This window comes from Magnolia sinica, chromosome 1, assembly GCF_029962835.1.
Source record: "Magnolia sinica isolate HGM2019 chromosome 1, MsV1, whole genome shotgun sequence".
NCBI classification, from domain to species: Eukaryota; Viridiplantae; Streptophyta; class Magnoliopsida; order Magnoliales; family Magnoliaceae; genus Magnolia; species Magnolia sinica.
The window spans coordinates 110,660,889-110,674,759 of NC_080573.1; the positions used below are offsets into that span (position 1 = coordinate 110,660,889).

The window sequence follows — 13,871 nt, forward strand, 5'->3', positions numbered from 1 at the left end:
TATTGGGCCACATGATAATTTATGAATTCCTTGTGGTGGATGGCCCACCAGAGTAGCTTGCTGCTAGGCCATTGCATGTCTGTGTCGCCCATCTTTTGGATGGATGCATCAGCCCAACTTCAATGTTCCACAGTGAGCACCAAGAGTCTGCAAGTTACCTTCCAATGTTAAAAGATGATTAGTAAGAATCTTGTGGGCATTCCAAAATATGAATTTTAACTGTCATTTGAGATGCATGTGAAGATTCATATGCTGTCCATTATTGGATGGTGTGAGATTTGTTCGTAACGACTTCCAGTTGATTGTGTACACAAGCTTTTCCCCGGGAAAATAGAAAGGAAACAAAAATGGAGGTAAAATCGGATGGATAAAATTACACCTTAAGCACTAAACAAACCACGTATACATGATTTTACATATATTGGCTAAATTTCTGATACATAATTTTACAAACATAAAAATAGAAAATAGAAATAGAAATGCTCTATAAGAATTTTAGAAAAACACTAACTTGGAGAGAGAAAATGAACCCGTGCCAGCGCATACTCTTTTCCGGCAATCCAAACACCAGTTTGCGACCACTGGACATCTTCCCAGTAAAGATTCTCCTCCAATACCTGGAAAGTCCCGATAGAAGCAGACAGTTAATTACAAAAAAAAAAAAAGAAGAAGAAGAAGAAGCTAATATTGAGTTCTACAAAAAAATTATTCAAATGCGATAGTCATACATGGAAACAGGGTGCATATACCATTTGTAGACAGGGTAAATTACAAAATTATTGAACATAATTAATAAAATGTAATGGTCATACGTTGAAACTCTTTTCTTTTTCTACTTTTTGTAATGGAAACTGAAATTTTATCAAGCAAGAGTAACAACAAAATATAACCATAAATCGAAACTGGATGCATAAACCATCCTCCTTGTCAGATAGCTACAACATGAAAATGGCAGGGGTTGAATGTTCTTGACCATCCCATGACTATTCCGCTCCAGGATGGGTGGCAGAAGTCATGGGTCCATTGATCATATAGCTAGGGTAATCAATCTCAATATCGTCAGATCATGATCAACCCAATAGGTGGCCCATCATCTGGATGGTTCAAGTGATGGGCATGTACACTGATTTGCTGGTAGGATTCTGCACACCAATTTCCAGTGCATATAACATGAGATCTTAAATTGAATCACAATAATAAAATCCCTGAAAATGCCCTTACTTTTCTCCTTTCGTTTCTTTACCATCCGATCAATAATCTTTGACCATCTAATTGATAATCTTCCCAGGACAGTTAACACAAGCATGACCTTGATTCTGTAAAATTTTCAGACCATGACCCATGGAAGAGGTGGCTCATCATCAGGACATTCCAGGTGAATGGGCATTGCATTTATTTGCAGAGAGGGATGGTTTACAGAACAAGTTTCCCAGTATAATTTATACATGGGATCTTGAACCACAATAGAAGCCCTGAAAATGCCCCAACTCTTTTCCTTTCGTTTCTTTGCCGAAGGATCTCTCACTAAAATAGAATGTTTTACAAACAAACAGCACGAGTCTTGTCATTTCTTTAAATTGGGATTGGGATGAATTCGCCTTTTACAAGAGAAAATCGCAGAATAGTAGAAAAGAAGTCTGAAATGTTATAATCAATAAGTCCACACAGGCAAAACATCCATTACAATCTGAAAGACTTCAATGTAAATCTTCAAATTTCCAGAGAGGTGTTTAGAGATGTATATGACCATGTCTGTCAATTTTATGAAATTAGGGATATTTGTCATTTAGGAATCAACGAAAGTACCTCTAAATGTTCGACAGGCAATGGGATTCCGATGGAATGCATGACTTTCTGGGGAAGGGGCTTCTTACAACGGGACCATCGGAAAACGTCGATGAGGTTCTCCCAATCTGTTTGATTTCTATCACCTATTTGGGTAGCATGTGAACTATGATTTTGAAGCTTTTCTGACTCTGATTCTGCTGCGTGAGCCATTGTGCCATTGCTTACAGCCTTCTCTCCATTAAAACAGAGCTCATACCTATAGAGAAAAAAGAAAGAATAAAAAAAAAAAAAAAGAGAGCACCAGTTGAGAATTTGGGCTATTGATTATTTTTTGGTATAAGGACCAAACTCCACTTGCCTATGTTTCCGAGACCACCCGCTCCCTCCTATTTTTATTCCAGCCTACTCCCCACATTCAATAAACAACCTCATATACTCCCTAGTAGTAATAGTGTTAATTCCTTCTTCTTTTTTTGACAAAGAGATAAAAGTGTTAATTCCAATTTGTTTTGATTTTTATGGAAAATGCTTGTGTGACTTTGTTAGTTACTCCACAGTCACATGCAGCATGACTTGCTGAAGTGGATGGAGCATCTAGATGTGTATGAGATTCACCGTCCTTCAGGCGTGCCACCATGTTTGGACCAGGCCCAAATATCAGGCCAATACAAAACTCAGGTGGTATATACCATGGGAACGGCTGAGGACACCTACCATTAAAATCATCCAAATTGTGTGTGTGGTGTCCACCCTGGTGTATATATGCCATCCAATCTATTTAACTGACGTGCCCCATCAGGATTAAGGGATGCCTAAAAAATCAGGAAATTTCAACACTCAAGTGAGCCACACACAGACCTGTACCCTCCATCTCAAACCCTCTATTCCATGCGGTGAGGCCCATCTGAGATTCGGATCTGTTTGATTTTTGACATCAGGGCCTAAGATCAAGGATAAAAACCGATGGACGGTGGATTTTACATTTACAACATGGTTGGCCCCACAGAGTTGGTTGTTTCGTGCACTGCGTAAAACCGGTGTTGCAGAGGATTCCAGTCCATTAACACCATGTTGCTGCTGGACCAGAGTCCTCTATAACACCTGTTTTACAGAGCATGTAAAACACCACACTCTATGGGGCCCAGCAGTTGTATATGTAAAATCCACTCCATCCATCAGGTTCCATCCACGATTCTAGAAGCTAGGAAAAAAATCAGCCAGATCCACAACTTAGGTGAGCTACATGACAAGGAGCAATGGGGATGGAATGCAAACCACAGGTTTGTGTGCGGGGCCAATGTGGTGTGTTTCTTTTATCAAACTTGTTAATCACTTCACTCAGCAGGATTAAGCGAAGATAGAAAAGCAACCTGGTCCAATGCTCAGGCGGGCCAGACCACGTGAACTTATAGGCTTTAAGGGCATTTTTACGTTCTTCCCATGGTATGGCCCATTGAAGTTTTTTAATGGGCTGATCTATTTTATCAAGGGGCATACCTTCAAATAAACCATAGGTCATCAAGTCTTTTCTTGCTACCTCCACCCATGTCCTTTTGGGCATTCACCTCACCCTTTTAGAGCCTTCAACTTGTACTAATTCACTCCTAACTCGGACGGTTCTTATTAAACAGTTATACTAGCTACCTACCCAATTTATTGTAGAAATTTCTGGGATCAATAATTGGACCATGCAAAATAGAAATACCTTTACTTGGGTAAAGGAATAGATGACTCGATTCATTTCCGTATTGATCATGATATATGTCATAACTTGTAGATCTATTTCAAACGCATATCCCATCTTTGCACATCTTTTACTTACTGTTCACTTGAAATAAGGGTTCTCACCTGATGGATGAGGTGGATTTACATATAAAACATTGTTGGCCCTACACAGCTTTGGTGTTTTACATTGCTGCGTGAAACAGGTATTGTAGATGGTCAATTCCCGGTTGTCATTTACATTAAAGTAGGGGGTGGATGAGGTTACTTATTAAACTCAGTACTAGGTTAGAAAGAAATAAAAGGAAAGGATCAGCCTGAGAAATATAATTAAGGAGGTATTAGGTCATTATCCCTTATTTTCTTCTTGATGATACGCTTCTATTTTATCATCAAGTGTTGGGACTTGAAGCAATTCACCCTCAAGCCATCGAGGTCTACACGAGAAATAACTTCAGGAATTGGTTCTGTATATGCTTCTGACAAAGATATGAAATTCATGCATTGCCCCAAAGCAAAATCACATAAGATAGTTTCCAATCAAGGTTTTCTAAGCAAGCCATGGACTCAAGGTTTGGTCATCTCCAATATCTCCACTGTACATGTGGCACACTTTAGGACAAAGGAACCATTGATCTGGTGGACGCTGTGTGAAGGGGCTATAGGTCAGTGCCTCTGATTGCCCTAGCCAGGTGCCACTTGACAGTGGCGATGATGAGGACAAGGAAGCCTACCCATAGTCAGCAAAACAGCATATGTCAGAAACATTACGGGAAACATTCCTGTTCAATTTTGTCTTGATCTTTAAAAAGATGATCAAATTTTGGTCAAAGAAACAGAAATACCAAAATTTTAGAGAATGAATATATACATGCACATACATGTGTGTGTATCATATATAAATAAGATTAAAATAAGACAACTTCAAATAAAATAATTAGAGTTTTTCTATGTATGAGCAATAAGCCATATGGTGTTCTTTACCACTTTTGAATCCTTTCTTTTCAAGTAAACCTTGTATAAATTGATCCATCTCCACTATTTCTTTTTATAAAAAAAAAAAAAAAAAAAAACATTCTACTCAATTACATCAATGAGTGGCAACCACTATATCTATGTTTTAAATCATCCCTAAAAGTTTTTTTTTTTTTTTTTTAAATAAAAAGCTTTAAAAGAAAAGGAAGGAAAAAAAAGTTTAACTCTGTTTGTTTAAAAAACGATTTTATTTATTTATTAATTATTATTATTGCATGCCTTCTGAAATATACAGAGTTTTAAATGCTTGTATCATATTCAAGCTTTTTTTATTAAAAAAATATGAAGTTCGAAAAAGAGTTTTGCTATCTATGAACCAGCGTAAATCTCCAAGGACATTGGTGAGCTTCTATATCTTTTCACCCCTTCCTATTATCATCGAACATTCAAATGAGTATTGGACTTAACAGAATACAAATGATCATGTAAACATTTATATCAATAAAGAGCATACCTATTTGAATGTGTTTCTAAGTACAGAACTTCCCCCTTCTTCAAGCGAGCAGACGTGTAAAGGGGTTTCTTCAGTCCCTTATCAGCAACTATGCTTAAACTATATTTAACCCTGAAGCAAATTTCCAAGCAACAGTTGGTATTAAATCATCTCATAGATGCACTGTAATTAAAGAAAACCTCACAAAGAAACAAATGAAAACCATCTAATAAAACAAGCGATCCAAATTTGAAGAGTCATGCCTAGGACAGTTTTTGATATATTCTCAGCTAGCTGCTATTAAAATTTTCTCTAGCACCTAGAACTCCTGGTTTCCAGGAATTTAAAACAGTAACAAGAATAGATACTGGTTTCAGTGGCAAGTGTGCCTATGAGTTCTTTCTTTTCAGGCCACATGTTCCAATACCTATACAGCTCAGAATTTATTTAGGTCCATATGGATAATCAATTTCATGGTTTCATCTCTTTATTTAAATTCTTCCAATTTCTCATCTTCAAACTAGTAGATTTTAAACCGAGTTTTCTTGCCCTATCTGGGTTGACCCTGGATGCAAGCGAGAACCAATGAAAAACTTGGGCATGTGAATAGCTACTAAGTAACCATAACAATCAGGAACAAAGAGTTTGAAAGATGCCACAGAAGATAACACAGAGAACAGAAGAAGTACAGAACCATGAACACAGAACACATGTTCTAGTACCCTGTGACGAGTCCTCTTCCTCTTTTTTATGGACCCTGTAAGTAGCCTACTAAATTATGAAATGTTAAAATTTAAAATGCTGCTTCTTACTATATCAATTTCTGGTAACAGTGAGGGCAATGAAAAAAGTGCAAGTTACTTGCAGAAAATATAATACGCATAAATGTGATGGTTAGCTCATACTAAGATCCAGCTGTAACTAAATAATATTTTCACCTCCAAACAAATACTACACATGCCACTTATAGCGTGAATAACTGAAAAGTGAAAGGGACGAGCGATGATTGGCTTAAACAGGGATAGAGGTTAAAGAATAGGAAATTCAACTGGAAATATCAATTATTCTTAGAATTGATCTAGGAAAAAATCAATTATATTGAATGATTAAGTTCTTCCACAACAAAAGGGTAACACAACTAGTGAGAAATATCTAGAGCAGAACATACAAGGTCATTTGGACTGGGCGCATTTGGATGCCCAGATATTTCAATTATCAGGTCTTGTAATTGCTGACAATCATAATTTCTTTGTTTAACCTCCTGTAGTAGGCCACTGTGATTCTCATAAACTATAATGCCCATTTTTGGTTGGCTTACAAGTTAAGAATCACATGCAGTGCACTGTTTATTTATTTAAAAGCGTCCAAATTAAATTAACAAGTGTAGCCCAGTCTATCATGTGGACAACTACAACTCTTGAGAAATTGGATTGTGTACTGAGTAACTCAGTACGCTTTTATTGTACTGAGCAAACTCTGTTGGGCCCATCCATTTTTCCAGCTCATTTAGGGGTTGAGTCCAAAATTGAAGCATATCCAAGGGCTTGTTTGGCATCTCTACTCTAATTCAATAAGAGCTGCTCCAATAAGCTCCTTTTGTTCTAGCTCGTTTGGTAAAATTACTTTTTCAAGTCTAAAAAAGCTCTTATTTGAAATAAGAACATTTGGTAAAACATTCAGAGCTTTTTTTAGGGGTAGTAGACGTCATTTTTAAAGATTACAACAACTCTATTATAAGAGCAATCCAAATGGTTGTTTTGGTGGATCTCACCATAGATGAACCATGCCCCAAATGACAAAAGAATGGATGAGTACAATCTTCATATTTTAAGACAATTGGGCAATCCATTATGTCGTACATTAGATGTGGATCAACCATCAAATGGAGCCCACCTTAGATGTGGACCGTCCATTGTGTGAGCCAAACCTTCAAAGTAGGCCATCTATCATACAAGGCCCGTCTTGTATGTGGACCATTCATCATTAGGGGCCCACCTTGATGTAGGTCATCCATCATGTGCGGCCAACCATCAATGCTAATTATCCTTTATGTGGGGCCCCTCAATGTCCACTACCCATCACCCATCACGTGGAGTCCACATTTGATGTGTCCATAGTGTGGGCCCTACCTTTGAAGTGGATTCTCTATCATGTGGGACCCACTTTTGATATCCACCATTTATCGTGTGGGGCACACCTTCCATGTGAATCATCAATCATGTGGCCCACTTTGGATCCATCATGCAAGACCTTGGATGTGGACCGTCCATTAGGTGGGGCCTACTTGATGTGGACCATCCATTATGAGGGGCCACACTTTGATGTGGGCCATCCATCATGTGAAGCCAATCTGCCCATTATGTAGGCCCGCCTTCATGTGGACCATTCATTGTGTGGGGCCCCACCTTCAATATGAGACGGTCATCATGTGGGCCCACCTTCATGGACCATCATCCATCATATGGGTCCCACCTTTGATGTGGACTGCCTGTCAAATGGGACCCACTTGATGTGCATGTTCCGTCATGCCGGGCCATACTTTGATGTAGACTATCTATCATGTGGGGCCCACCTTTGATGTGAACTGTTCACTACGTGGACCCACCTTGATATGGGCCCCCCGTTCAATACGAGTCATTCATCATGAGGGACCCACCTTTGACGCCCACCATCCATCATGTAGGTCCCACCTTTGTTGTAGACCGTCCATCAGGTGGGGCCCAACCTTGAATATGGGTCATTCATCATGTGGGCCCACCTCTAATGTCAACTTTCCATTATGTGGTCCCACATTCAATGTCCGCCACCCATCATGTGGGTCCCACTTTTGATGTGGACCATCCATTAAGTAGGGCCTGATGTGGATTGTCCATCATATGTGGCCACACTTTGATGCAGGCCATCCATCATGTGGGGTTCACCTTTGATGTGGTCCATTCATCATGTGGGGCCCACCTTCAATATGGGTCGTTCATCATGTGGGCCTACCTTGAAGAAATTATAAAGCGAAGAGAAGAGGGGAAGATGGGAATTACTTGGACAGTTTTAAGGACAAACTTGTCTAAAATGTCTACCCGCTTAAGCCAAATAAGCTTTGTTTCAAAAAAGTAACCCCTTCCCAACTTATAAAATCGGAGCTTATTTGCTACTTTCTAAACAAATAAGCACTTTGATTAGACTTTTACCAAACAGTCTAAAAGCTTATTCTTTTAGAAATACGCCAATAAGCTCTTATTTGTAGAGATGACAAACGCCCCATAAATCTCAAGTGGACCACACCACAAGAAACAATGGGAATAATGATTTCCACCGTTGAAACCTTCCTAGGGCCCACAATGATGTTTCTTTGTCATCCAACATGTCCACAAGATCACACAAACATGGATGAAGGGAAAACACAAATATCAGCTTGATCCAAAACTTCTGTGGCCCCCAAGAAATTTTCAATGGTAGAAGTTCAATTCACATTGTTTCCTGTGGTGTAGTTGATGCAGGACAATTAACCACTTGCTCTAAAAGCTCGAACTAATAAAGCATGTTGAATTAATCCCTTTATCGCATAGCCCAGGCCCCACATCGCATGAATTAAGACCTTGTACAAACCCCCCTCGTGGGCCCCACTTCACATGGGTTCCACCTCACACGAGCCACCTGCCTCACACGGACAGCCAACCCCGAGTGTGCCCTTGCATCCCACAGGCAATCCGACTCGAGCCCGGTGTGAAAATGCCCCTGCATTAGCGGTCCGCTTAAGCTTAGAGATGCTTCATTTTTGGGCTCAAGTCCTAAAATTATTTGGTAAAATGGATGGACAGAGTGGATAAATTGCATAAATCACGATGGGACCCACGGAGTTTACTCAATACATAACTTTAGGGCTTGAGAGCCATTCTTCTTAAATTTGGGTGGGTGTTTGGATTTTAATTTGTAATCCAAATACTTCCTAATTTCCTCTGAACTCCCTTCTAATTTCCTTCTCTTGTTTTCTTTTGGATCAAAGGCCGAGGTTCCTCGATTTGTTGACATCGTCAGTCCCACCCTTGATTGTCCATCCCTCCCAGAAAAATCACTTTATGTGAATATCCAAATCTTCCAATCAATGGCTAGGGGCAATTGATGATCCATATTGATCATGCTATAAATGTTTTAATCATTGATCTATGACATCCATCATGCGAGTCCCACACTTGATTGCCCATCCCTCTCAAAAAATCACCACAGTAGTACGGTTTGATGATCCTGACCTCCAATCAATGCCTAGGAAAATGAACAGTGCATTTGATCATACTAAAAATGGTCCCATCATTGATCTAGACAACCATTATGTGGTCCCAACTTTGATTGCCCATTCCTCTCAAAAAATCACTTTGGACGGGCGATCCTAGCCTTCAAATCAATGGCAAGGGAAACGATGGTTCATATTGACCATACAACAAATGGTGCCATAATTGATTTTGACTTTCCATCATGTGGGTCCTACATCTTTAACTGCCCATACTTCTCAAAAAATCACTTTGGTCCAATGATCCTAAGGCAAGTTTGGGAAATCCTTAATGGGTATTGGAGTGAAATTTCATTAGCTTTTCAAGAATCAAAAGTGCACATTTTTTGGGTGTTGCAATAACCGGCAGACATTTAAATTGCTGTGATTTTTTATGCCCATCATCCTCCCAACGTTAGAATTGTGAGGGTAGCGTATATTAGAATTCCCAAGCTTTCGAATTCCCCCAATCCAAACAACCCACAATGAGCAGTACAAGAATAACAACAACCACAACAAATGAAAACAATGGCTATAATATAAACTACCCTTCATTGCACATAAATTTCCATTTTTCTTTATTGAATTCAGGCCTAAAGGGAACTATTTGAAATAACCCCAGAAACACTTTATGAGCACTAAATGGTTTTGGTTAGTGTAACTCTGCATGGACACGAGAATACATCACCACAAAATACTGAATGGGAGCATCATCACGCTCAACTGATTGGAGTTTTCACACTCAAATGAAGAATCAAGGCATTCATAAACATAATAGATCCACAAGGTACTAGTTTATTGACAGTTTGTGCTCATTGGTGTCATCAAGACAACATGAATCATCAAAATACAGCTCGAGGGAAGGTTGGAAGTATACCATGGCTCATTGCATAGGTTGTATTGTATGGTGACTTCACGTACAAATCTCTGCTGCCGCAATGCATTCTGAGGAACAAAAGCCATCAAGTTTTTCAATTTTCATTATTATTTTGGATGATACAAGAAAGAAAGTAGACATTGGCAAAGGATGAAAAATCTGGAAGACAGCAATTAAAAGGTCTTGACTTCCTTTTCTATATAAAAGAAAGTGCAAGATAATTCATATTCAAATTTTCAAATCTATCAATTATGTTCTAGTCCATGTAAGATGGAATTGTAGCTAACCCTTGGTACTTCAGAGGAAAATATAATACTGCAACATTTATGACCAAATTATAGTTCAAAGAAGAACGTAAAGACAGCTAAACAAAATAGACTTGCAGCCTTGCAGGCAACTCAATAATTGGCTTGAAAAGTGACAAACTTTAAGAGGCATAAACAGAGGTACCCATATACAATGACATCATTCAACTGCAATTCTTATCTGTTTTACACCATTGTTGTTAAGCTCCATAGATCTATTCCCTCTATTATAATAGTCCCATAGTAGCATTATATGAACAGGGAAGCATATACCTTCCCAATTCAAACTCGTTCTTTTTTTCTTTTTCTTCTTCTTTTTTCCTTTTACTTCTAATGCCATCCGCATTTCAATTGAGGCACATGGCTATTCAAATTTTGCAGATATGTCCAAGGAAGTGGCTCGAATCTTATTGAATGGGGTGAAATTCAAGATTTGTGATGGTGATTTTTATTTTTTTTTGAAAGATGATTTTATTGGGCAAGAAGCCAAAAAAGAGAAAACAAAACAGAAGGAAAAAACACAAAAGCGGAAAGAAAAAAAAACAAACAAACAAACAAACAAACCAAGACCCTAAAACCATCCAAGAATAACTACAAAACAGCCCCGACTACGAAGGGGACAAACCCTCGTCATTAGATAGCCCAATCCCTAACAAAACCTGCTACTCTGTCGATGACTCTCCCTCCTGACTCCTTCATATTATAGAAACAGCAATTGTTACGCTCTAACCATATAGCCCAAAACAAAGCCAGAAGCACCAATCTCCACTTTTTCCTACTTAAACCTCCTCCTTGATCAAAGTGCCAAGAAAGAATAAGATCAGAGACCGAAACTCACACCAGTGTTGTTAAATCACATATGCGATCATGTGCGATTGCATATGCCTATACGCATATGTAATTGCACAATCACATATGCAACCACATATTAAATTATTATTTTTTCGAAAAATTAAAAAAAATAAAAATTAAAAAAATATGAGAAAAATAAAGAAATGTAAAAAATATATATAAGAAATTAGGGAAGACTTTTCTAAGTTAATAAACAACTAATTTTACATATTTAAAATACATTTGAGAGAAATAAAATCAATTAAACAATGAATTAAACACCAAGTCATCAACATTCAACAATATAGTTAACAAGTAAGAAGTAACAACACAATCAACAAGCTATTTATTTATTATTGTAGAAATTTGAAATATAATTTACAAGTTATACACTAACAAATTAATACTAAACACTAATAGTCTAAATGTCTAATGTTATATACATTGATCTATTTTCCATTGTGGCATTTGATCACCACAATTGTCATTATCATCGTCGTCATCAAAGTCATCTCCTTCTTCCACATATACTTCATCTTCTTATGTTTGTTCATCATTTGTACATATTAATACTTCATCAACATTCAATGGTTGATCTTCCGCTTGATTATCATCTCCTCCTTCTATCTCCTCATTCTCTTCCACCGACTATCTGTCATTGCTCACCCCCCATCCCTTTCCTCTGCATTCAAGTGGAAGTACCTTCTCCAGGTGTCGATTCGTAAGCGACATCTTCAACTTAGGCCCATGTAAGTTACTCGCCAGAAAAGACCGGGTCCTCCATCTCTATGAGCCACTCATTATCTTTATCCAGCTCATCTAAGCAGATAGGGTAATAGAAACTAGGCTTTACTTGCAAAGCCTGGAATCGTTATTGCAACTTCCGATTGTATTGGACGAAGACCAAGTCATTGAGCTTCTTTTGTTCAATACGATTCATTTTCTTGGTGTGAATTTGCATGAAAGAAAATGCATTAGGCATTAGCTTACTTTACTAAGACTTGATATTTGATCCCATCCAGATCTGTTTACAGGTAAGATAATTGTCTCTTCAACATTGCTGCATCTCTTTTCGAGAGATGATTGAGTTTTCTCATCTTTTGTTCCACTCTCAACTCCCTGAACTTCTCTAGTGGACCCATGGTGTGTCGTAAAGGCCGTTACTTAAAGGCAACGGTGGCAACTGTTACACGTTACGGGGTCGTAACGGCTGTAATAGTCATTATGGAAAAAAAGACCCATAATTGCCATTAACGGCATGTTACGTCCCCTATAAAGGCCATAACAGCTCCGTAATTGTCTGTTGTGGGGGCAGATACAGGTTTTCCGTACTTTTTAATCAACATTACGGGGCAAATACATGTTTTTTAGGATTTTTTTTTCAATTTAAAAAAAAAAGGGAAAAAAGAGAGAGAGAGAGAGAAACCCGTTACAACCCATATCGTAAAGGTAACGATAGTGGCCGTTACGGCCACCGTTACTGTTACAGAACACCTTGATTGAACTTCTCAGTAGGATTCGAACCTAGATGAAGTTTTAACCATCTGTCAGAGAAAAAAGAACTTTTTTTTATGATGACAAAATGTCCCCATCCCTTTTTAAGGCGAGATTATTCCCTGCGGATGCATGCAATCACCCGCCAACCATGTGCATCATGTAATCCACGGGGAGAGGAATCAAACTCGTGTCAGTCCCTCCACTTTAGAAATCTTGGGTTGGTTCTCTATTCTCATAAGAGCGAGAATAATCTTTCTACCATCTTTAACAAATATAAATATATTATCTTGATCTCTATGCATAACATCAACGTGATACTACCATGGTCGACCAAGTAGTATATGACAAGCATCCATATCAACCACGTCACACATTACTTCGTCCAATAATATTTACTAATGGAGAAGGGAATACGACATTGTTTAAATACCTTTGTTTTGCTGACCTCCTTAATCCATCCAATCATGTACGGAGAGGGGTGATTTTCTATATTCAGTTACAGCTTTTCCAGCATAGTCTTCGACACGAGATTCTCGTTGCTCCTGGAATCTATGATCACATCACAGACCCTTTGGTTCATGATGCACCTCGTTCAAAAGATGTTGTGCCGTTGTATATCTATCTCTTCCTTTGGCATGTACAATAGATTCCTCACAATCGGAGTAATGGCCTGTGATTCACCATTATTGGGTGATGGCCTACGATTCATCACCGATGTCACACCATGAACATGATAACTACGAGCTCTATCATCGATCTCATGTTGCTCATTATTACGAACACGGGTCTATCCTAAGGCCTTCATCAAATGGTTGATTGATGCCCTCAGTCCTTGCATGGCTTGCAGATTCTCCTGATAAAAAGCTTCAAATGTCATCGTTGTTATAGTATTGTTCCCTGGAGCACCGTCCATGGAATTGTTGCCCGCACCATCGTTAGATGTCATTGAACCAAATAAAAGCCTCGCTATGATACTAACTAACACAATGGAGAGCGTAAAAAAGTGAAGAGAAAGATAACCATCATTCTCAAGTGATTAAAACCTTGAATCCACAAGAAAAAAAAATGATATAAAACTTAAATATTTTTATTGAATAATGCCTCTTTTTTTGTATAATTTCT

General features: G+C 38.4%; 1 protein-coding gene across 5 annotated transcripts in view; it reads right to left on the minus strand.

Moving 5' to 3' along the window:
• Window positions 1–348: 348 nt before the first annotated feature.
• Window positions 349–13,871, minus strand: part of LOC131253823 (uncharacterized) — a 29,155-nt gene continuing 15,632 nt past the window's right edge. For all 5 annotated transcript variants that reach the window (XM_058254977.1, XM_058254985.1, XM_058254973.1 and 2 more), the window contains 4 exons: window positions 10,117–10,184; window positions 5,000–5,110; window positions 1,807–2,044; window positions 349–617 (listed from right to left, as the gene is read on the minus strand). In XM_058254977.1, the coding sequence (XP_058110960.1) occupies window positions 507–617; window positions 1,807–2,044; window positions 5,000–5,110; window positions 10,117–10,184 (528 nt within the window). In that variant the 3' untranslated portion in view covers window positions 349–506. The remainder of the gene's footprint in view (window positions 618–1,806; window positions 2,045–4,999; window positions 5,111–10,116; window positions 10,185–13,871) is intronic.